The following is a 25,309-nucleotide window of genomic DNA, read 5'->3' as shown; positions in this document are numbered from 1 at the left end:
AATCTGAAAAGGCTATATACTGTATGATTTCAACTATGTGACATTCTGGAAAAAGTAAAACAATAGAGACAGTAAAAGGACCAGGGTTTTTCAGGGTTTACGGGGGAAAGGAACAATAAATAAGTGAAGCACAGGGAATTTTTAGGGCAATGAAACTATTCTGCATGAAACTATAATGGTGGATAGTTGACATTATGCATTATTCGAATACACAGAATGCACAACGGCAAGAGGGAAGGGTACTGTAAACCTTGGGCTTGGGTTGATAATGAGGTATCTGCGTTGGTTTGTAAGTTCTAACAAATGTACCGACCACTCTGGTGAGGGCTGGTGATGGTGGGGTAGGTTGTATGTGTGTTTGAGGGTCAGGGCATGGGGTGATAGGTGATATAGGCAGACTCTCTGTACTTCCCACACAATTTTTCTGTGACCTAACAACTTTTCAAAAATAATTGTTTGTTAATTTAAAAAAATGAACACCAAGAAAAACAAAACCAAATAGAAATAAACAAAAAGAATGTTTGCCAGATTGAGAAACAAATGTCAGATTAGGAATACAGACACATGGGGCACCTGGGTGGCTCAGTCGTTGGGCGTCTGCCTTCGGCTCAGGGCGTGATCCTGGCATTCTGGGATCGAGCCCCACATCAGACTCCCCGCTCTGCTGGGAGCCTGCTTCTTCCTCTCCCACTCCCCCTGCTTGTGTTCCCTCTCTGCTGGCTGTCTCTATCTCTGTCAAATAAATAAATAAAATCTCAAAAAAAAAAAAAAAAAAGGAATACAGACACATGACTTCTCCTAAGAGAAATTGTTATTAATACTGTTCGTTTACTCCAATTAGTTCCTTTCTAAGTAGCATAACCGAACTCAAAATTGAACCCAAACTGAGTTTTAAAAATATAATATGAAGGAGATTTTTATTCGTTTTTCTAAAACACTTGTTAGTCCAAAACAAAATGGAAAGATATGGGAACCAAACAAGCAAACAAAAGGCTAGAGGTATAAGCATTTTAATACTGAAAATATCAACCATGTGAAACATGGTCTCTGAACTAAAGCCCTCCTTTTAACATTTGTGAAGGGCATTTTTGAAAAACGAAGAAAAAAAGCACAGATGTGGGAGAGGAAAGGAGATCAAAATCCATAAGCTGGAAATATACATCAATAAACTGCAAAGTGTGGACATTTGAGATCCTAACTTATACAAACTACATATTAAAGATAATTTGGGAAAACTCTGAAAAACTATAGATATTAAGGGATTAATAAATTTATTTTTGTTGGGTGTTTTATAATTGTACTATAGACATGTTTTATGTAAAAGATGCATCAGTCTATATATGCCAGCTAAATACACCTGTATGTTAAGTATTTATAAATAAGATAGTGTGATGTCTGGCATTTTCTTCAAGATACCTTAGGGGGGAAAATTGTGAGTAGGTGAACTTACAAAATACCGAAGATGGACTGGAGGACATAGGCGTTCTTTGTACAACTTTCTCCACTTTTGTGTATATTTAAAATTATCCATAATTTTTGGTTAGTGTTAAATAATCAAATGAATGAAATATTACCAAGTTAAAAAGTTCATCTCACTTTGATTGCTTTATGTAGGATTATACACTATGTGTTCATTTCATACGCTGCATTTGAAGGGCCATATTAGTAAAAATGTGATTAACATAATCATTCTCAACCCATCTGTAAAAGGAGAAAATGACAACAAACAAATCCATGCTTTGGTTTAATCTGTAGGACACGTGCTCTAATATGATTCTGGGGAGCATGTTATGAATTTCAAGGAGCTGTAGACGTTCCTTCCCCCTTGCATGTCTCTTTACTCATTTACAGTTTTTGTTCAGTCAATCACAGAATTTTCAGCTCAGTGCCAGAGGGCTGAGACTAAACATAGACTAAGACTCCACAGGATGATCTAGTTAACTCTTATATTGCCTTTCCCACATATCACAAGCTTATGCCATCTGAAATGCCAGCATCTCCTTTTTTTTTTTTTTAAGATTTTATTTATTTATTCGAGAGAGAGAGAGATAGCCAGTGAGATAGGGAACACAAGCAGGGGGAGTGGGAGAGGAAGAAGCAGGCTCATAGTGGAAGAGCCTGATGTGGGGCTCGATCCCATAACGCCGGGATCACGCCCTGAGCCGAAGGCAGGCGCTTAACCGTTGTGCCACCCAGGCGCCCCACCAGCATCTCCTTTTGATAAAATATTTAGGAAATAATGTGTATGACAAGACATTTAGAAATAGTTAAGATTGTTTCTTGAAGATGGCCAAGCATTTTGCCCTCATTCTATTTACACCATTTCACTTTCCTCCTCTTCAGATAGAAGCCATTCCCACTGATTACTTCCCTGACATGCAGCTAAGGACAGCTCATCTCCGAGGTCCAGTGACATGAAGCGTCTTTGGTACAGTCACTATCCACTTACTGGAGGCCCAATAATTCTGTATCAGTCAGCTAAAAAAAGGGGGGGGGAGCATCTCTAGAAGAGATTACTTTCTCCAGAATTTCACATGCATAAAATTAAAATTAAATAAAGTTGCAAAATATCAACATAAGAAATTAAGTAATAAGGATGTTACAAAATGTCAACAGTAGTATTGATATAGTATACTTCACATTTTAGAACGGTGGGAAGAGGAGCTAAATGGAGTTGTCGCATTAGGAAACATAAAATATAAACTTAAAACACAAATCTCAGATTTGCTAGGCTTGGAGGAAATAATCAAAAGCACTGTGAACTGCTCGTGGACAGACCCTACAGGTGTGTTGCGGGGTTTTCAGCTAGTGAGACAGCACAGTAACTGAATCAGGTGAGGGATGAGTTCCAAATAGGTTGTTGGTAACCGTGCACCCATAAATTAGCCATCATTTGCCACGGTTTTATACCAGCTAGATTTGAGTTAAGGTTATCCCTGTGATAACATCAGTGCCAATCTCAACATAGACTTTTATTTGCCGAGTTTTTGTTACGAGATGAGTGGAGTCGTGTGAAAGCTAACCGGGAATTAGCGGCAGCCTGAAGCTGATTTTTATCTTGGCCACAGTTGTGCTGAGCAACCTTGAACATGATGCAGTTCAATTTCTAAAAAATTTCTAAAAAAAAAAAAAAAAAAAAACTAGAATAGCTATATTTTTATTTTATAAACTAACACATTTTGAGGACGTTAAGTGGGTGACCTAATTATTCACATACATGAATTTTTAAAAATAAATATCACATCCAAATAAAATATAAATCAGACACAGTGTGTGTGTGTGTGTGTGTGTGGTTGTTGCCATGCATAGGGCAACAATATTGGAGAAGTAGAGAGGGCCTTTAGGACATTGTCCAAAAAAAAAAAAAAAAAAGTTTATCTTACAGATGCAACAAAACTTTGAGCACTTCGAAATACAAACAAAGATCTTAATTCAATTAAAATTATAGTGCCATAATGCAGCATTAGCAAATTGGTGTCCTTTATCAAAACACTTAATGCTCAATAATAAATGCTGAGTAGAAAAAAATAAAAAGGAATTGCTCAAATTGTCTGTATACTTAGCCTCATTTTAGCAAAGTACATTCCACCTAAACCTCTTAAAGGAGTGAGTATTAATATACAAATTATGAGAAACGTAAGTCTGGCTTTATATTACGATCATTAAAGTTCATCGCAGATACAGAGGAGAACACGAATAGGATATTGTTCATTTGTTTTCTACCAGGTTTTAAAAAGTGTCTATATATTACTTCAAGGATGATAATCCTGGAGAAAAATGTTCAAATGTTCATATATTTTACAAGAACATCCAAAAAAGGGATTTTAGTTTGCTACTTTCATTTTTAAAGGGAATAAAAACCAGAAATGAAGTTATTCATTCAACCAAAACAAGTTTAAGCAAGCCATTGTAATGTAAAGAGCATGTAATGAAAAACTAACATTGGGTCAAAATCTATCACAAATAATTTCTATATGGATTCTAGAAACCTGTGACTGAAAGTCGGTAAAATGGCACTTTGGTTGGGTGGTGGGAGAGATTATAGCTAAGTGCTATTCTAAGCATACTCAAACATGACCAACTGGATGTAGATTGTAGATCTATCAGCAAATATTTCTTCAATTTATAATAGGATTCTTCTTTCATTTCACAGAAATTACCACTGTATTCATTACATGATACGGTTACCTAATGCATTTGATATTCTCCCAATTCTCTTCTATCTCTTTAAGGATAACAGGTGAATCAGCCCTTCTGAAAAGTACACATAAGTATATGGGATCATTTTTCGCCAATATCAGAAACATACAAAGACTTGTGGAATCCTTATCATGCATACCTTTGTACAAAAAAAAAAAAGCTGTAAAGATTTTCTTGGGGAGGGGGGGTGTCTGGAAAATTTCCTACATATTAATTAGCAAGCATGAATTTTTACTTGAAGCTATGATATTCCCAGGTACATAATGAAAGTATCTTGTTTGTATGTCACATGGTTTATACCATTTTATATATCTTTCAGATTGACAGATCAAACTATAAAATAGGTGATTTAAATAAGCAAATTGAAATCCCTGCAAGTATTCTAATAATAATTGCAACATACAGCACTTGCAAAATATGGTGCTTTCCGTCTGCAAAGCATTTTACTAATTACCCAGTTTGTTAATCTTAGCTTCTTATCTCTTTGATTTGCCTTATATTTTCACATACATATCTTAAAACACAATTTATTTTTCTCCCTGGCATAAACTTTCACATATCACATCTCTCCATTTTCTGCTTCTTTTTTTTTTTCTTTTAAGATTTTATTTATTTTGTGAATGTGCAAATGAGACAGAGAGAGAGAAAAAATGAGAGGGGGGAGGGGCAGATGGAGAAGCAGACTCCCCGCTGAGCAGGGAGCCTGACATGGGGCTCTATCCCAGGACCCTGGGATCAAGACCTGAGCTGAAGGCAGATGTTTAACCAACTGAGCCACCCAGGCGCCCCTCCATATTCTGCTTCTTCATAAAAATAATGTAAATGCACTGAACTCAAGGAATATGACCAAATACATACTATATCAAATAAATATAGTTATTTACTGTGATTAAATTATCTAAATTAACCCAATTAGTGTGCTAATTAATTTGGATAGAGTCTTTAAAAATATGAACACTTTTGAAGTTAAAATATCATTACATTTCTTTTTTTAAAAAATGTTATATTTCTTTGATGATTTATATTAAGGCCATTTCATTTTGCAGCCAAGACAACAGAGTAAACAAAGGAAACAGAATTGTCCATTTCAAACCTAAGAATATATGGTCAAAGTATAAATAAAAGATAAGGAAATTTAGGAACAAAATCAATAAGAATTTGTAAAATATATTTATTTTACTCTTTATTATTTGAATTAAGCTTTATTTCTATAATTTAAATTCCCTAATTTTAAGATTATTATAGCTCATTTGAATCCCCATGAAAATATCTAATCAGTTGTGGGACTATAAATAAGGACATTTTATCAGTTTCTTTGCCTTCTATATATAGGGCATTTAAAATGTAGGATTTAATACTGTAAACAGCCTGCAGGATCCAAGCAAGTCATGGGGTTCTGGGGATATGGCCTCACACCTTTCCTCTTTAGGGCAGCCACCAGCCAGCTGTTCCTGCCCATGCCATGTGTGATTGCAGAAACTGAATCTATTTTATTCATTCATTCATGTATTCATTCATGTATTCATTCATGTATTCATTCATTCATTCATTCATAGAACTCTATCAGTTAAAAAGAGAGAGAGAGAGAGAGAGAGAGAGAGACTGGTTCTGCAAAAGGAGAATGAAAAGGTGACCTCCAGATGGGGAGAAATTATTTGCAAACTGCATTTTTAACAAAAGATGGGCATGTAGAATGTGTAACAAACCCTCAAAACTGAACAAGAAAAACAAACAAACAAAAGCAATCCAAATAGCAAGTGGGCAAAATATGTGAGCAAACATTTCACTGGAGATGTACAGATGGAAAATGAGCACATGGAATGATGTTCAACATCATTAGCCATTAAGGAAATGCAAATTAAGACCATAATGAGACATCACTACCTACTTAGCAGAATTTTTTTTTTTTTTTTTAATGTGTAACATCAAGTGCTGGTGAGGATGCTGGAAAACTGGATCACACAAGCATTGCTTGCAAGGGTGAAAAATGATACAGATACTCTGGAAATAGGCAGATTCTTATAAAACTAGACATGCAAATATCATGAGATGTACCAGTTACACTTGTTGGCATTTATTCAAGAGAAAGAAAACCCATGTTCATGCAGAAGTCATTCATCACACAATGTCACAGCAGGTTTATTTTAAATAGCCCCAAACTGGAAACAAACCCACTCTCTTTTAACAGGACAATGGTTGAACAAACTGATAACTCAGCCAAGGGACACCTCAGAGAGAGAAAAAAAAAAAAGGAACAAGCTTAACACACAACACTTGGATGAATGGCAAGTAGGTTGTGCTGAGGGAAAAGTCCAATCACAGATGGTTACACACTGAACGATCCCATTTATATGATATCCTTACAATAGCAAACTGATAGATGGAGAAGAGAGGAGTGGTAGTCAGAGGGTAGCACCAGGGAGCCTTGTGGGGATGGAGCAGCTCTGTATCTTGTTTGTGGTGGTTGTTACAAGATCCCACACACATGATACAATGGCACCAATACACACACACACACACACACACACACACACACACACACTCACACAGACACGAGTGCACATAAAATTGAGTAAGCTCTGTGGATTGAGTAAGCTCTGTGGATTGTTCCAAAGTCAATTTACCCATTGTGACAGTAAGCTATAGTTAGGGAAGATGTTACCATTCAGGACAACAGTGAAGGTGTAAAACCTCCTTGTAGACTTTACTGCAAGTTCCTGAGAATCTATCATCATTTCAAACAAACAGTTAAAAAGAGAGATTGGTAACAAGTAAAATGTTAGAAAGACACTGTGTAGGGCACATGTCAGGCATTCAAATCTTTGGAGGGTCACCTGTGATGCCCATAGGACATGAGTTCACCCGCCCCTGGCATGAATCTGGAAGCACCAGTGTCTTCTGGATAGGTTCTCCCTGAATAACAGGAGAAAGGTGGGTATTTCCCCTTCTCCCTTAATCTAGACACACGGCATACCCATGTTTCTTCTGACATTTTTCCATGTTACTGAACACACTAATTGCTGTCCTAAAAATTAACATAAATTATCAGTGTAATCACCATTTGGCCAACATCAGTTCATTTATCTAAATTTCTCATTCGGTGAGGCGAAGTTACCAAGTCTGGGCAAACTGATCTCTCCCCGAAAACTGGAAGTCAATTTCAATGTTATGATCCTGTAATTTTATAAGCACTCAAATTAAAGGACTTAATCTGAAAATATTTTCAGTTTTCTCTTCGTACCTTTAAAAATATGATTTAAATAAAATGATGAGGCTTAAGGGACATGTACCTTTTCTCTGAATTCCCCTCGATGATACTGAGTATTCCAGTTCTGTCTTTACTGCGAGGCTAAATAATGTAACTCACTGACTCAGTTTCCATGTGTATAAAATGGAGGGTTTTCACTGAATTTATAAAAGAGCTACCATGATTAATTAGTTTCATCTTTAGAGTTTCTGACCAAAGTCACTCACCAGCAAACATTCAATCATATAAAGTGATTTAAATACAACAGTGGTGATTCCTTCTAATGCTGCTGGCACTAATTTAACTGTATTGACAACAGAACACCAATAATCCCACAATTCTCCAGAGCCTCAGAGGTTTGTTTTTTGTTTTGTTTTGTTTTCATCCAATTATTTGGGAAGATTAAGTTATTTTATAAAATTGGATGAAAACTCATGTGATATGTTGGGCTTCCAAAAAAATACGTGATGGAAAATGTTAAAATTCATCCTGTTCTTTCAGGTACGCCATGATCTGTAGGTTGTTTGCCTCTCACCCTTTGAAATAAAAGAATGCATTCTCTAGTCATCTTGCAAAGTGAGTTTTTCCCTTTAGTTAATCAATTACGCTCCATAATTGTATGTTGAAACTATTTAAAAAGCATTTTGCTTCCTGCTAGGGTTACACTACAATTTAACCGTCTATAATCCAGTCATGCTATATCTTGTCTTACATATTTTAATAGATCCTTTTTTTTCTGGTTACTTAAGAAATTACATATGTAAATGGTGTGTTAAATAATTGATGAACCACCTACTTCTGCTTCTAGTTACCAGTGATGCTATTCTTCCTCATGTATCCAGACAGCACTTCCCTTTGCAGCAAGAGTTTCCATAACATTTTAAAAGATATTTTAGCTCCTGCAGTGACAAAGGCCTATTTAGAAACTGCAAGCATAATTTACTTACCTGATTTATGAAGCAATTTATGCAATCTAGTATATTCATGCTATATGGGGATGGATCTTTGTTAAGAAAACAAGGATCTTTAACAATTGCAAAACTCCATATTATTGCATTTTATGATAGAACAAAGTAGATTGGGGCAATTATCCCTTGTGTTTTATTAAACCTTTATACAACTGTTAGAGGTTAATGGGGCTATTATTTTTCCTACTGTCAAAATCTGCTTCAAAGCAAGATCTAGAGCACTTAGTGCCAGAAACCCAGCACAGAGAATAGCAGGCATGGCTTTTTCTGTAGCGCTATTACAAATCACTGTAGTCTACTACCATTCAAATAAATCACCCATTAATAATATAACAAGAAGATCCCCTAAAAACAAAACCCGATGATGAGTGCCACTGCTGGCAATTTAATAACACGCGTAGTGACTGTAACAATATTATTATGAAACAAAACATGGTTTTTTGGGAATAGGTAAGGCAAATTGTGTTAATTTTTGAAGATGATTCCCTTGGGGATTAATAGAACCACCGCATATGCAGATACCTGGGCAATCAGGGCCTGATGAAAATCTTCCAGGATAAAGTCTTAGGGGTGGGAGGCACACAGCATCACGGACAGCTCGTAAGATTAAGGGATGAAGGATGACTCTGTTCCCTGGGTAGCCTTGTCTTAGAGGTCCTATTAAGTGGGCTATTCAGCGTTATTCATTGCCTCACCCCCCTCTCCTGCCCTCACCCCTCCCTCTGTCCCAGCCCACCTCTGTCTCTGACTCTAGGCAAGCATGCTGGAGGAACCCTGTTCGCCCTCCACCCCATTCTTCAAATGACCTCTCCAAAAGCAGGCATGTCCCACCCAGTAATTCACTGACAGGCGGACTCATTCAGTAGTGGCAAGGAGGAAAAATCATGTATCACAGAGTGTTTTCTGACCTCCTAGAGCACAATATCTGGACTGACAGTAAGATTCCACTACTAACTCATCAACTCATAACAGAAACTTGAAAACAATAATTCCTCACAGTCTTAATGTTTCCTTACATGAAGTGGGTATCATGTTCTAAGAACACAGAATTTTATTCTAATTGATGTGTCATTCAATTATTTCTGTCTTTTGCATATAATACATATTGTTTTGATGATAAATATACTTCTCTTTTGACCAATGCCAAGCAAATGTCTATAAATGAGACATTCAAGTGACCCAGCCAGTAAAGAGGTGGAATATAGAAGATCTGGTGGCTCGGTTGGCATTGCACTTGCCTAATTTAATATTGTTCTACATCTTCTCTTTATGTAGATTTTTTTTCTTTCTGTAGATTCTTATTTTTTATGGGTTGATCTACTATTTAGAAAAAATAAATTTCTGTCTTTAGTCAAAGCTCAGTAAATGTTGCTACGTTTATTACAACAATCATTCGTTGATAAACACTTACATAACTAGAAACAACACTAGGCTGTAATTTCCTCTAGGGAAGGAGCCCTAAGCTACAGCCTAAGCTACTGGCCTTCCCTCAATGTGTGATGATTGAATGCATGAATAAGATGGGAAATACAAAGACATAATTGAAGAAAAATGTGAACATCACTTTGTCATACGGCTCTCGGCTACCGCATAACTCGGAAACTCAGTCGTTCAATGCACAAATTTGTCGAGCAACTGTTCTGTGCCCATGACTCTGTTAGCTACTTGGTAAATAATCAGTGAAGAAAGCAGAAAAAAACCTCTGTCCTCAAGGAGTTTATATCCTAGTAGGGGGAGTGGAGGGATAGGAAATACATAAGAATACACACAAATACGTATCCATATAAATGTACACACTAAATACGCATGCACAGCATAAATATAGATGCATGGTGGCTATGACATGTTATAAGCCGTACAGAGAAACACAGACCAAGGAACAAGAGGGATAAAGTGGTAGGTGGGCAAGGTGTGTAGAAGTTAGGATAACCAAAGAAAGTCTTTCAGAGAAGGTAAATTTTGAGAAATGGCCTGAAGGAAGGCAGGGAAGAGAGTCCTTTGAGGACATCTGAGAAAACAGAGGATCAGAGAGAGGTAGAAGAATGTCTGGGGTCTTTACCAAATACCTTACAACTTGCCATGAGGGCAAGAAGAAGACGGGCTGGACTAGGGATGTAAGGAGGTCCTGTGGGTCTTCCTAAGGGATTTGGATTTATTGGGGCTGTGATGGAAAGCTTTGAAGGGTTTAGAGCAGAATGACTACAAGCCATTGCTGTTTCTCCCAGATGTCTCTGGTGATGGTGTGGAGGTCAACCATGGAGAAACAGGTAGACAGGGAGGCTAGATTATGTTCATGAAGTACTGCATGCCAGGACCAATGGTGGTTGGGAGGTAGAGAGAAAAGGTTGGCCTTTGATGTGTGCTGGAGGAGAGCAGGCTTGATGGCTCCTGGAAGAGGCTAGTCATCAGGTTGTAGGTCCTGAGTAAGGCAAAGGAGCAGCCTGGTGAGAGGGAGAGAAGCCTATTACATACTGACATGAAAATTTTGGATGGGAAAGTGGATGTCAGAGTCTGGAAATCCAGAGAGAAGTCCATTCTAGAAGTGGATCATATAAGAACTGCTTTCCAAATGATGACAGCTATTGGGATGACCTGCCTTTTCTTTATCTCTTGTTTTAACCCCATTAATGAGAATTAATGGTTTCTGTTTCCCTTTCCCTTCCTTTCCCATCAGTTACTGCTTACAGAGAGAAGGCTGATATAAGAGTCTCTTCTTGGACTGAGCCCTTTGTGATAACCTTACTAAGCTTAGAATCTGACAAGACAAGAAACTATGCAAGACATAAGATTAATTCTTTTTTTGAACACATCTGAATATAAGTAGAAAGAGAATGTTACAAACTAGCATATTCAACGTGTTCTTAAATTTTTCCAAACTTAAGAAAAATGAAGTCTATGAATGTAGCAATTACAGTGATAAGTGGATAAGTGCAGTATGGCCCCAGGCAGATGGAAAATCATTTATAATGTTATATTTTAGAAAATGGATTAAGCAGTCACAGCGTGTTAAAAAGGTAACTCACATGTTATACAGTTGTGATTGTATCTTTCGCTGTATAAAGTAGTTAAGACATCATTTTGCAGTGTCATTCTAAAAACAGAGCTACAAAAGTTTTAAAATCTGCCCTTCCAAATGATTATTTCTGAGACAAAAGAAAAGCCAGAGAAAAATGGACCTATTCAACATCATCATAGAAGACAATATTCGATCAATTGCTTTTCATTAACAGGACTGTCTGTTTGGCAACTTGGACTATTTTGCTTCAGTATTTTTTCTCAAGGTAGAAAAAAGAATTGATTATCCATAGAAACAAAGGCAATGAAATAAATGGTTTATAGTCAAATGTAGAAGAATTCTAGGTCATTTATTTTATAATGTTCTGGTGTTATTTTTACCCAAGGGCTTATGAGACAATGCATAATATAGTTCAGTTTCTCCACAATGTTTTATTTTACTTTACATTAAATAATGATTCCGATCAAATGTCCTGCCCTCCTTGGGGATAACTGTTGTGACTGCAGAGGTCAATACACAGCACGTGCCATCAATTCATCTGAGCGACTTACAACATCAATATTGAATTTGTAAAGTCATTTGTCTTTAACTTTACATGGGGAAAACAATCTCTAGCTGCAAAATAACAACTGAGGCTTTTGTTGATCCTCCTCCCTACAGATTTTTATATTTTGGAGTTAGAAGGACACTAACGGATTATCTAGCCTCATGGTTCTCACACTTGGGGTTGCTAAAATTGTATTCTGCTGAGGAGAAAGCCAAGAAAAAGAAGAGGGAGAAGAAATGTCTACTGTTTACCATCATTTAAAAATAGGCAGTGGCAATTTAATAATCCCTTGGGATTGAGAGGATCCAATCTCAGACTAAAGCCAAGCCCAGGATCCCTCAGTGAGAGCAAGAAAGATCGGGGTGGAATGGTCACTGAGCTCATTCTAGATGCCCTTCTGTTGCACGATGCCCCCATTTATGTTGCAATCTTTTCAAAGCTTAAAATAATTAGAAATTTAGAGCAATAGGCAGAATTAATGCCTTAATTATCTTGGAGATTTTCTGAAAACATTATTAAGCAATAATGAATGAGCCTGATAAAAAAAATAAACTTCTATGTCATTTAATTCTAAGAGTGAATGTAGGAAATCAATTGCCCTCATTATGTAGAGGGCTGAGAGAACTCCATAGCTTATGCCATTACCCTACCCTATGTGATTAAGTTTATGCATGTTAAGGATTAATGAGAATTACTAAGGGTTAATTGGTACACGAAATCAGATCTGGCTGAATAAACTGACCAACATAGTGATTCCAGAGCAAAATTCACAAGATTCATCAATTCCATCGAGAAGAGTAGAACGGAAAATGTGTAGGGCTTTTGTTCCACAACAGGGAAAATAAACCTTTCATGTGTTTTCTCTTTCTTCCTCTAATTAGTAAATACAAGCTAAGTGCTCATTAACTTGGGCTATCCGAGGATGAGGAAGTGCAATGTGTAACTCCATGTAGGACAGCAGCTGGAAAGGGGGTTCCCTGAGCAAAACTCTGTTCTCACGGAGCTTATCTTGGACAAAATGGATAATCAAGGTGGGTCTAGGAAAAAAATACATGCTGGCCCAGAAAAAGATGTGCTAAGAGGCTGGAATCTGGACCATGTGGTGTATCCAGATATATGCACTGTTTATCTTCAAATGGAACAAGGGTTATCTGTTTTTAACCTACGTACCAGCTACTATACATTAGTATAAACTTTTTAATGTGCAAGTTATAAAATCCTTACTTGCTGTTGCTATAAAACACGGTACATTTGACCTCATTTCAGCCCTGTCATGATCTAACTGCTATCATGATATCAGCCTTCTGTCATTAAATCACGAGTCCCTTGAGGTCATCTGTCACATCCTACCTTTTCTCTAGCCAGGGCCTCTGCCTCTCTGCACTTGGTTAAGCTTGGATCGATATTGCCAGAAAGCATGACTCCTTGCCTAGCCTAGTGTTTTTGTTCATTTGTTTCTTTTCAAACACCTGAATCTTTGGGTAGTTTGCCCTCTGTGGTTGACCAGAATCCTGAGCAGTTTCTATCATCTTCAACAGGGTCCCAACAGGAAACAGAGTCACTCTGGAGGAGAATCATACAAGGCACGATTACTTACAAAGGGGCTGTTCTATATCAGAGTAAATCCAGAGATGCCACTAGGCACAGTATGGTAACTCACGAACTAGTAATTAAGAGCCAGGCTATTATCAGCCTTTAGACTGGAAGCAATATGGGGGAAAATATTAGCACTAAAATCCAGAGGGAAAGGATCATGTAGGGTCAGTCTGTCTGAGAAAAGCTGTGACCTTGGGCCTTTGCACCTTGGAGCACAGCTGGGTGAAGGGGACTTTGCAGGAGGTAACAGGAGGTCTCACGTTTCTGCTTTCCTCCAGCTGCTACATGCCTCTTGTTATGGACATGACTTGAGTGCATGAGCGGACCACTGTTATTGCGTCTGCTCATGTTTGGCGTTCATTAGGTAAGCATGTGTGAGCACTGCACGGCAGACAACATCCATGATTCTGGAGTAGAAAAGGTAATCGTGTGGTCATGGCTGTCACATCTCTTACTCTGTGCAGGATCTCATGAAGAAGACAGACACATGCACAATATCAAAACACGTTGAAATAGAATGAAAAACACTAAAACAGGTCAGCAGAGGGTGAAGTGGGACAAGAGCTAGAAATGGGTGTTGGACCCTATGCTAAGCATCTTTAATAGATATTTTGTTATCCATTTACCAAGACTCTCAATTGGAAGAACCAAGGTCAGGATAATTGTGTAAACAGTACAAGAGATACTTGTATGCCTGGATTTAATTTTGAGAACATCAAAGACTGCGTTCTACATGAGAACCCAGCTCTTGGGATAAAGCTGGGATGCTAGAGAGTTCTGTGTCCTAGGCTCACCTCTGATGATTGGCCAAACTATTATTCTAAGATCACAGAAATAAATTCAGTGGTCTAGATCTTACCTCCTCCTCTGTAGAGTAAGACCCCCCCCCCATGCCATGTAAATTCCTGGCTGACCTTCTACTTACATTCATCTCTTCTTCCCACTTCTAGATGGAAAGTTCATGATGGGTTTGGCCTGATGAACTCCCATCCTACACCACATTCTGGAATGGGCAATCTACAAACACCTTGCTCTATTGGACAAACGCCATTATTGTCTTAATTTCATAAATGATGAAACCTGGACTTGGCAATCCTTCATGCATTTACAACCACTGGATCCTGTCTCTCTAGCTTCAAAACCCATGTCCATTTCTCTAGGAAACACACCACTTGGTTTTCCAGTTACGCCTTACACGGAAATAACATTTTATCACTTATTACATCGCTGACCTGAGAAGGTCCTCAGGTTCTTCAACCCTCATTTTTTTCTAATAATTAAGTCTCATGCCTGACTAAAAACAAAAGTTGAATGCCATTGAGAGAAAGGACAGAATGGTTTCTCAAACCAAACGAGTAAGCAGGCATTGGTCAGTCATGTCCTGTTCAGGTAAGGACAGAGACATTCTCCTTACAAAGAAAGCTTCCACCTAAGTTTGGCTCTAGCAGTTAAGTTCATGTCAGACCTAAGATGGATTTTATAGGGGGTTCACCTGCCGTGTGGTTCTATATCACTGTGGGTCATTTCTGTAAGGTGTTCAACTACAAAAAAAAAAAAAATTGAAATCATAAGTACCACTTGTCCCACCCTATTGAACATCCAGAATTAGAAATTAACAATAAAAACTATCAAAACTTTATTATTAAAAACCTTTCTTTCTTCCTCTACCCCTCAATTGTTTTCTGCCTTGGTTTGGATTCCATCCTTTTTTTTTTTTTTTTTTTTAGTCCAATTTAATTTGAATGACACTTTCCATGGTTATCAAACAGAATGTCTAGTGAAAATATTTATGGGTTGATTTGGGGGGGGGGTACCTAAGTGCCTGAGTTAGTCAGAGGTTAGGGAATCCACCATCTGATAGACTGAATCTTTGAGCCTTTCAAAATTGTTTTATTGAAATCCTAAGCCCCAATGTGATGGTTTTGGAGGTGGGTTTTGGGAAATAAGTAAGTCATGAGCTAAAGCCCTCATGATAGGATCAATGCCCTTATAAAAAGAGACAGGAGAGATGCTCTCTCCCTCTGCCATACAAGAGTACAATGAGAGGAGAGCCATCTATGAACCAGGAAGCTAGTCCTCACCAGACCTTGAATCTGCCTTTATCTCAGACTTTCTAGCCTCCAGACCCATGTGAAATAAATTTAAATCACCCAATCTAGGGTACTGTATTAGGATAGCCTGAAAGATCTAAGATACACCCTGTATCAGACGCTTACATCCTAGAGGTCTGTGTCTACTTCTCTGTCTTTTTCAAGCCCGGGCAATAGGGTCATCATATAGTCAGTCTACCATTGGTACACAGACAATTGTCAGGGGTCTGCATCTACTTCTCTGTACTCTTCAACTGCCACAGAACAGGGTCATCATATAGTTAATGGACCATTGTTACATAAACGATGGGTAGGACATCATAGAATAGGGATATTGAGAAAGCAGAGGTAGGTCAACCTACAAAGTGATTTTCAGAAGATGTATATTGTGGTTTATTTTTGTTTATTTATTAGTTTTTATGGAATATTTGTCATGGATAAAACTCCCTGCAGAAGCCCAATATATCATGCAGATAAAAATAGAGTTGGTTGAGCTTCAGGAGCTCTAGATGTCCATCCTAAGCCTTCCACTTCTACTAAATGCTAGGCAGTGGGAAAAGAGACAATGCATGGATCCCAAACAGTGCATAAGGAGCACCAAGAGAGCAGGTAAGTAGGGACACCAAAAGACGTCATCAGGAAAGAACAGAAAAGGCAACCCAACAGCTTGAATGTCTTAAAAATAGCGTGGTGCATGGGAAAGGACCACACTGGAAAAACACCCACCTGGGTACCTGCTGATGGATCCTACTGATCAGTGGGACAGGTAAACCCACAGTGAAGCTGTGACAAAGTAAATGCTGTAACAGAGGTAGGAACACGGCACCAGGGGAACAAAACCAGGGAAGAACTAACTGTGCCTGGCAGAGTCAGCAAAGGCTTCAGAGGGGGAGGCTCTAAGCATCGCTTGGAGTTCTGCATTCAGTGGAAGGAGAGTGAGCACTCTGGCAGAGAAGCACAGAGACATCATCCAAGGCATGGCAAGGTGGTCTCTTTAGCTAAGGAATAATGAGAGGCTTCCAGGAGGAGATACCAGCAAAGTAGTTGGCAAGAGATCCAGCTAGTGACTGAGTACCTGCCATGTGCTACGCATGTTCAAATGGAACCCATGTGGGCATGGTCTTCATTTTTTTTTTTTCTCTTTGGAAGAATTCAAGCATTGACCTAAAGCTATTTTATTCTTCAGACTAGTTCTTCAGAACGTTTTAATAGGCAAATGGTAAGACCAGACTTCTATATCTCACCCACCCGTCTGGGTGTGTGGTGTATACATGAATGGAGAGGGAAACGGGGATCAAAACACCTGACAGCAGAACACTTATTTACGGGAGGAATTGGAAGGTCCAGCCTCACAGTGACCGAGGAAGACATGGAGTGAAGGCCGATTTAAGATACAGTTAGGAGATTCATTTAGGAGAATGTCAATGTGACGTTCTTCCCCAACAATGTGAAGCCAGTGCATATTCTTTCTTTCAGAAAATGCTTTTGTAGGTAGAAAAGTAGCAAGAGATGAAGCGAAAAAATCAACTTATAGAATTACTTCTCCAGAACCCATCCATCCTCTCCTCTGTGTACCCCCAATTGACATATCAATCTTCTTATAAAAAGAAAGAAGACTTACAGACAGAGTTTTTATGGCTACTGTCCTTGCTGGGCATCATCTTGACTCCTCTTGACTTCAGTTCAATTGCCTTTTTCACTGAAAGAAACCAAATAAAGCCATTAGTAGGTAAGACTCAAAGAGATACCATAAAATAGTGCTTTAGCCTCACGGCATTTCCAGTCATGACGGTTAACCTATCAAGCTCTGGAAAAGGGGACACGTTCTAGGAGGTTAATGATGCAAAGAAAATGAAGTATAAGAGCTTGTGAAGTAATTAATAGAAAGCTATCAAACAGCAAGATCATATCTTATAACAGCAGTGTCAGAAGCTAGAAATAACATGTGAAATGGTTTAGCTTCTCCATCTGAACTTACCACTAGCAATGGCAAATCTAGAAATCATGATCGTTCCACCAAGTACTCAGGGGGATTGCTCTCTAGACATACGTGTAGTGACGATAGAGCTTTCTAAATTTGCTACATTCATGATAATTTTTAGATAAAATTGAAAGCTGCTCATTTATTTATTCATGTAGTTATTTGATCACTCAAAATTTAGCAAATATGTATTGATGGGGAGCTGACATGGGAAAGCATGTTCTGAGTACTGGGGATAAGATACTCAATAAAATGTGAAATAAAAGAATGTTAATCCTTCCAGACGCTTATTACCTATAGACAACAATAACAACAAAAAGCACATATGAGATTGGTTTCTAAGGTCATAGTTCTCAGGCTTAAATTTAAGTAATTTAATTATTCTAGGTCCTGCATCAGACACTTAAAGAAGTTCCTCTTTTCTGGTCATTTCTGGAAAAAAAAAAATAGGAGGCATTTATGGGAAGAAAACAGAAAATAATACTTTAAACGTTTATGTTTTAAATATTGAAATTGTATTCCTGTTATTTAAATTAAAATATTTTAATAATATTTATATTAAAAACATGTAATATTTAATTTAAACAGTTATGATTTACATAAACGTGACTGGACCTAGAGTAGCTGAAAGCATGCAGACCTGAGTTCAAATCTTTGCTAAAAACTTGGTAGCTATGTGGTCTGGATAAGTTACTTAACTCAGACTCTGTTAAACTATCCGTAAAGTGGGTGTGTGGTTAATTTAATGAGTCAGCTTGACTGGGTTACAGAGTATCCAGATATTTGGTCAAACAGTATTCTGGGAGCTTCTGTGGGAGTGTTTTTGAATGTGATTAATGTTTAGATCAACTGGGGCACCTGGGTGGCTCAGTCAGTTAAGCTTCTGACTCTTGATTTCAGCTCAGGTCATTATCTCAGGATCATGAGATCGAGTCCCGCATTGGGTTCCAAGCTCAGCATGGAGTCTGCTTGGGATTCTCTCTCTCCCTCTGCCCCTCCCCCATTCTCTCTAATAAATAAATACATAAATAAATAAATAATCTTTTAAAAAGAACATTTAGATCAACTGAGTAAAGCAAATTGCTCTCCCTAATGTGGGTGGGCCATATCTAATCAGTAGATGATCTGAATAGAAAAAAAAAAAATGCTGACATTCTCCTGAATAGTAAAGAATTCTTCCTGCCAGACTGCTTTTGTATTGGGATATTAGTTTTTTGTTTTGTTTTGCTTTTTTTCTTGCATTAAAATTCAAACTGAAACATCAGCTCTTCTTGGGTCCTGAGCTTGCCAGCCTCTGGACTGGGACTACACCATCAGCTCTCATGGTTCTCTAGCTTACCCTCCCACTCTCCGGATCTTGGAACTTCTCAGCTTTCATAATTGTGAGAACCAATCTCTTATAAAAAATCATATACATCCTATTAGCTCTGATTCTCTGGAAAGCCCTAATACAACAGGCATGCTGATATTGAAAGCAGACGTACGGAAACTGTGTAAGGAAGGTTTAGATGTAGTGAATGTAATACCGGGTAGCAGACTATCCTGAACATGGTAGACTCAGTCCATGATGGTGCTTGCTATTACTTTCCTAGCTCTGCGGTCAGATGTTTGCCCTAGCTGTGGCCCCAGAAATTGTCCTCTGGGATTGTCCTTCCGTGGCATTGTCACTGAAACTCTGTTCCCTTTCCACTCTGCCACCATCTGGATATTGGATTTTCTGACCCTCTGGTGACAAGGTCTCTGCAGCTCTGCTTCTCAGAGTCCCATACCCCACTTCTCACCTCACGCTTCACAAGGACATTGGCTAACAACTTACATTTTGAGAAGCATCTTCAAACACTATGGTTTTTAATTCTCTCACAACTCATGTATATTTTATGCAGACCTTTATTCATATTAGAAAGCCAGGAAACCAAGGCTCAAAGATTTGATTAAAGTGCACAGGGGGTAAGATGTATAACTTGGAAGGAAACTGAACATGGAAGACAGCCTTGGACGTGGCCTTCAAAGTCAATTGAGTGTCACCAAAGTTAAAGGAAAACCTTTGTCTATTGATACTTTTTTTTTTCTTTTTGAAATAGAATACAAGCTGATTCTCATTTCTCACCTCCCCCTTAAAAAGCAAGATTTTACATTTGAGTAAAGAGGTAGTTCCTCCATGTTGGCATTGACAACACCTTTCCAGGTGGAAGGGAGCTTGGAAAAAACCTCCCCCAAGGAAGGAATCACAGGAAGTTGCTTTGGAAGGAGTGGGAAATGTTGGCAGTTGAGCAGATTCAGGATTTGGGGATTTGGGAGTGGCCAAGACAGAGCTCCACCAGATGAGTTATGTGAGGGGTGGTGGCTTTCACCAAGGCTGAGATGCACAACAACCACAGGTAAGATATTGTGGCAGGGGATCTGGACATTTAGGAACTGGCTGCCAAGGCACTGAGAACGAGGCAGGGAAGGTCTATCTACAGGCTGCTGGGTCAGTAGACATGGGGTGCGGGGTACTAGAGGACTTAGGAGCACTCCTGCAATGGGGAAGCACCAGCCTGAAATACGGTGGGTGCTGTGTGACCTGGTATGTGTCAGGAAAGGGGAGAAACCCGGGAGAAACTGACACTGGATGTCCACCAGCCACGAGAAAAGAGGACTTGAGTCAGATATGATTGTAGGTAGTACTGTCACTATTGACCTTCACTTTGGAACCAATTCATCACCATTATACCAAAATAATGGCAAGTTGGTACTATTTCTACCTAAAGGACTGTTGAATCAGTTTTTTTTCCCCAAGATGTTCTTATTCCCATGATCTCTTTTGATGATTCTACATGTTTAGTGGGATATGGAGGTTGCGAGCCTTCCCCTCTTGTCATCATCCAAAGGGGTCTGGCATTGGACTTTGAATCCTACCCCCATTCATATGATCATGTAACCTGACAAATCACTTAAATACCATAAACTCGGTTGTTGAAACTTTTCAATGAGCGTGAGTCCCTTTCCTGTGAATTTCACCAGGTGAATAGGGGGAAAAGGGAAGTAGTTTATAGACTTTGAAGAGCTCTTCCCAACAGTGTGGATGAGAAATGAGGAAATTAGCCCAATGTGGTTATACGGCCGAAGCAGGTCATTACGGCCAATGCCGTAGCCAACCATGAGTGATGCAACTGCAAGTACCCTGTGCCTCGCTGAGGCTCGTTAGGACCTCAGGGAAGCCCAGGTTTGCTGCCTTCTCCTCCTCCCAAGGGTGCTAACCGTAAAGAACATCTCCCATGGAGCATCCTGCTACCTAACATCCAGCTGCCCAGTGGAGAACCAACAGCGGGCACCAGGAGTCAGTCTCCCCTCCCTGTGCCCTCCTCATCTGCCCTTTGCCTCATCCTTATCTCTGTGGGGTGGGAAAATGAGGTCTGGCACCTGCTCTCAGCACAGCGCTGTTGGCTGCAGTGATCTTGTCTGTCAGAGTCCTTGGAAGGATGTTTTAATTTGAACTGGTGAATTCTTTGGTGTGTGTCACCCATCATAACCACTTTCTTGTGCTGAAATAACTTTGTCTTGAAGTTACTCAGGAGAGAGGAGATGAATGCACAATAAATAATGAACAGAAGAATCAATGGGAGATAATAAAGAGCATAAAACTAAAGCAAATGTCACCCAAAATAAACAGATAGAACAAACAGGACTCGATGCACTCAGAAAATAAAGAGAAATAAAAAGAGTAGCTTTCAGGGTACAATAATGGTATTTAAATATATAAGACCGATCTGGGAGTCTGATAGATTCTGGAACTTTGCAAATAAGTATATGTAGTTGTGTGAAGCTAAATCCACCAAGGACTTTTTTTTTTTTTTCAATAAGATGGTCAGGCCCTGCTGAAGACAATATGCTCCACTGAGTCCTGATTTGTTTCAAATCACTGGGTCTTCTGACTGCACAGCACTAGCTCTGTGCAAAGTTGTCAAGAAAGGACAGTTGACTTCTGCATCCTCCAACAGTCCCTCCTCTCATGGTCCCCTCTTTTCCTCCATCCAGGGTCCTACTGCTCCTCCCCCGCCTCCCCTCAGACCTGGACTCAGAGTTCCTCTCACCGGGAAAAATGCAGGAGGTGAGGAAGAGCATGGGGCAGGCAGATGGGGGCTTCTACAGAAAGATGGCTCTCTCAGGACAAACTGCCAAGAGCTTGAAGTTGTCCATGGATAAAAGTGGTTAGCCCATTCATTCTCAAGTCTTAGAATAAATCATAAAATCACATGTCCTGATTGATAACAATAAGGATTCTTGGGTCAACCTCAGATGTATGGAATTAGGAACTCTAAAGCTAGACTTGGTCTCCATATTTTTAGCACAGCTACCCAGTTTTGCTTTTTTTATTTTTTATTTTTTATTTTGTTTTTCTTCCTCTTCATTAGTTTGTTTTTGGGGGGAAGAGGCAGCTGGATAAATGCTAACCTTAGAGTCTGAGACTCACTGGTCTATCTTACCTCAGATCATTTCTCAGTAATCCAGATTCTATGGCCTCAAATAGCTGTCATCAGTCCCTCCTTTCTTATAAGCACATTTAAGAAAGTAAAAAATTCTAGGGACAATATTTGCAGATTAACAGCAAGTATATGTTATTTTGTTTCATTTGTTTGCTCTTTTTATTTTTGCTTTAACTATAATCTCTCAGGGTAGGAGAAGAAAGGGAAGAAGAAAGGGGGGGTAAACAGAAGGGGGAATGAACCACGAGAGACTATGGACTCTGGGAAACAAACTGAGGGCTTCAGAGGGGAGGGGATGGGGGAATGGGATAGGCTGGTGACAGGCCCGTATTACAGAGGGCACATATTGCATGGTGCACTGGGTGTTATATGCAAGTAATGAATCATGGAACTTTAAACCAAAAACTAGGGATGTACTGTATGGTGACTAACATAATATAATAAAAAATATTGTTATAAAAAAATAAAAATAAAATAAAATAAAATGGCAATGAGGTTACAAAAGATTGAAAAAGAGCAACAACAAGGATATGTTATTTTGTTTCATTTGTTTGCTCTTTTTGTTCTTTCTTTAAGTATAATCTCTCAGGATTAGGTTAAACCTCACTTCAGGTAGTTTGGAAATTTGAGAGAACCACCACTATATTGAAATGACAGTGGGAAGGGGGGAAAGATGGCGGAGGAGTAGGGGAGCCTATTTCAATCGGTCCCCTGAATCGAGCTGAATATCTACCAGGCCATTCTGACCACCGGCGAAATCAGCCTGAGATGTAAAAAGATATATCTGGATCTCTACAAACAGAACTTCTCCGGCAGTTGCTCTCCAGGTATGAAGGGGGAGCCGTGATTCCACAGGCAGATACAGGAAGATAAACAGAAGGGGGAGGGAGCCTCCGTGAACTTGCACCAGGAAGGCAAAAGCATCTTCACTGGGGACCAGGGCACAGAGTCGCAGACTGGGGCAGGGAAAGGTCATAACCATGATTAAAGTGGCAATGAGGTGAAAGAGAAATATTACTGTTCCTATATAATGCAACTGCTTTCTCTATCCTTTCCAAAGGGAACATCCATGCCTTCTTGTGTCAGTGATTGGCTCCTAACCAAGCTCAGTCCTGGATGCTTCCCAGGTTCCCTCCCCTGTCCCTGGCAAGAGACATCACAGAGCTTCTCACGCTTATTAGACCTCTGCTAGGAAGTCAAGTCATATCTTCTATGACTGATACCCCTGGAGCTTCCTGTACCAGTGTCTAAAACAGTGCTTTCCCTGTAATGGAGAGCTCAGATCATTTCAAGTAAGTAAGAGAAATGCAAAATTGTTTCACACAAAATTAATGCACTAAATACAGGTCCAGAAACCACTGAGAAATCTCACAAACCACAGAAGAAATTGTTTCATGCATATACACCAACTAGGAACACATCTGAAGAACTCAAGATTTGCCATTAAAAATAGAAACCCTGTTTATGGTACTTAGTATTGACCCAGGGGATTCTCATAATTTCATTAATTTTATTAATTTAATATAAAAGTATATCTAATATATATAGGTATATAAAACACAAGTATATGACATGTATACAAATGAAACTGAGCTTTCTTATTGTCAGAAATATTTTTGTTCTGTTCATCTTGCAGTTATTTAATCAATAGGTTTTTATTAAATTTGATAAGTAAGCAATTATAGCCTATAAGCTATTAATCTTCTGTATCTATGTTGTCCTTTTATATCGTCCCCTTAGTAAATATGATTTATTTCAAATTTCATTTTTTAGGTCAATTTATTCTTGAATTAGTAGAAACAGCATTCTTTAAAAAATTTTTTTGGTTCATGCATTGTTGGGAACATTTTCTGTTAGAGATAACTAAACTTGGATTATCTGATTTTTGTCAATCGTTTTTGAACAGAAAAATAAATGTTTTGGAAGTAATTTATCTTGAGGAATTCCCGTGGCTTGCATGCTTTTATTGTAAGGCTTACTTTTCCCCCTAAGAACATTTATACCCTAATTTTTAGAAATGCTTTCAAAATATTCAATTGCTTCATTAATAGAGCTAATCACCTAGCACCCACAGCCAAATCGTTTAACATTTCTTCATTAGCTTTCATTGTTGTTTATGAGTGCTCAAAATTCAAATCACTTTAAACACACATTAAAACATTTTTGTTATTCATTTATTTTTAAGTTTTATTTATTTATTTGACAGAGAGAGAGCACTAGCAGGGGGAGCTGCAGAGGGAGAGGGAGAAACAGACTGCCCGCTGAGCCAGGCTTGATCCCAGGACCCTGAGATCATGACCTGAGCTGAAGGCAGACGCTTAACCAACTGAGCCACCCAGTTTCTCCTAAAATTTTTTTAAACTACAAAGCAAAATGCATCCATAGTTACACAACCTAAGAATCACTAAATATCTATGTATTGACTCAATTTCCTATTGTTAGTTAATTATTAAAGTACGGTTCCTGTGGACCCCGATGAACATCAGTGTAAGCATATACTCTAATTATGGCTGTTATCATGGAAGGTGGAGTCATTCTCCTGGCTAACACCGGAATCTCCACATCCACACCACAGCTCAGCACCAGAAAACATCATGCTGGAATTTTTCCTCCTTTTGCATAATCCTTTTTCTTTTTTGCTGGATCAATTACATTATCATGCAAACATGTTGTTTTGCTTTGCTTCCCATCATTATAAACAGAACAAAACCAAGGAGCAGCAAGAAAGTAAGCATGCAAAGAGACTGAAGAGTTCCATGGTCCATACTCCCCTATAGAGGACACCATCCCTGTTCTGTCCTTTCCTAGGGAGCAGGGAGAGGAAAGTCCTCAAATGAACTGTTATATTGGTACAACAGTCCCCTCCTTACCTGCAGAAATAGTTCCAAGACCCCAGAAGATGCCTGAAATGGCAGACAGCACAGAACCCTATCCGATCTATGATTTGTCCTATATGCACACACCTATAATAAAGTGTAATTTACAAATTAGGCATCATAAGTAATGACGTAGGCTTTGTGACCTAGGTTGTTGGGGATGTTCTGATGTTTCTTCAGGAGGCGGAGCCTCTGCTTCCCACTTAACCCCCCGGGGGACTGAGAAGGGAAAGCCAGGCACCAGAGAAGGGAGCTGCTGTGCCCCCTCCCATCCTCTCTGGAATCTGAAAACAGCCCTGAATTAGATGAGCCCTATGTTCCC

The 25,309-nt window shown here is 38.9% G+C and overlaps 1 protein-coding gene across 1 annotated transcript in view; it reads right to left on the bottom strand.

Annotated features, from left to right (window-relative positions):
• Positions 1 to 25,309, bottom strand: part of CSMD1 (CUB and Sushi multiple domains 1) — a 1,583,970-nt gene that overhangs the window by 637,929 nt on the left and 920,732 nt on the right. The window contains exon 7 of the mRNA XM_048226225.2: positions 17,286 to 17,363. Coding sequence (XP_048082182.1) covers positions 17,286 to 17,363 — 78 coding nt within the window. The remainder of the gene's footprint in view (positions 1 to 17,285; positions 17,364 to 25,309) is intronic.

Source organism: Ursus arctos, unplaced genomic scaffold (assembly GCF_023065955.2).
Source record: "Ursus arctos isolate Adak ecotype North America unplaced genomic scaffold, UrsArc2.0 scaffold_27, whole genome shotgun sequence".
Lineage (NCBI taxonomy): Eukaryota > Metazoa > Chordata > Mammalia > Carnivora > Ursidae > Ursus > Ursus arctos.
This window is presented reverse-complemented; position numbering and strand designations above follow the sequence as displayed.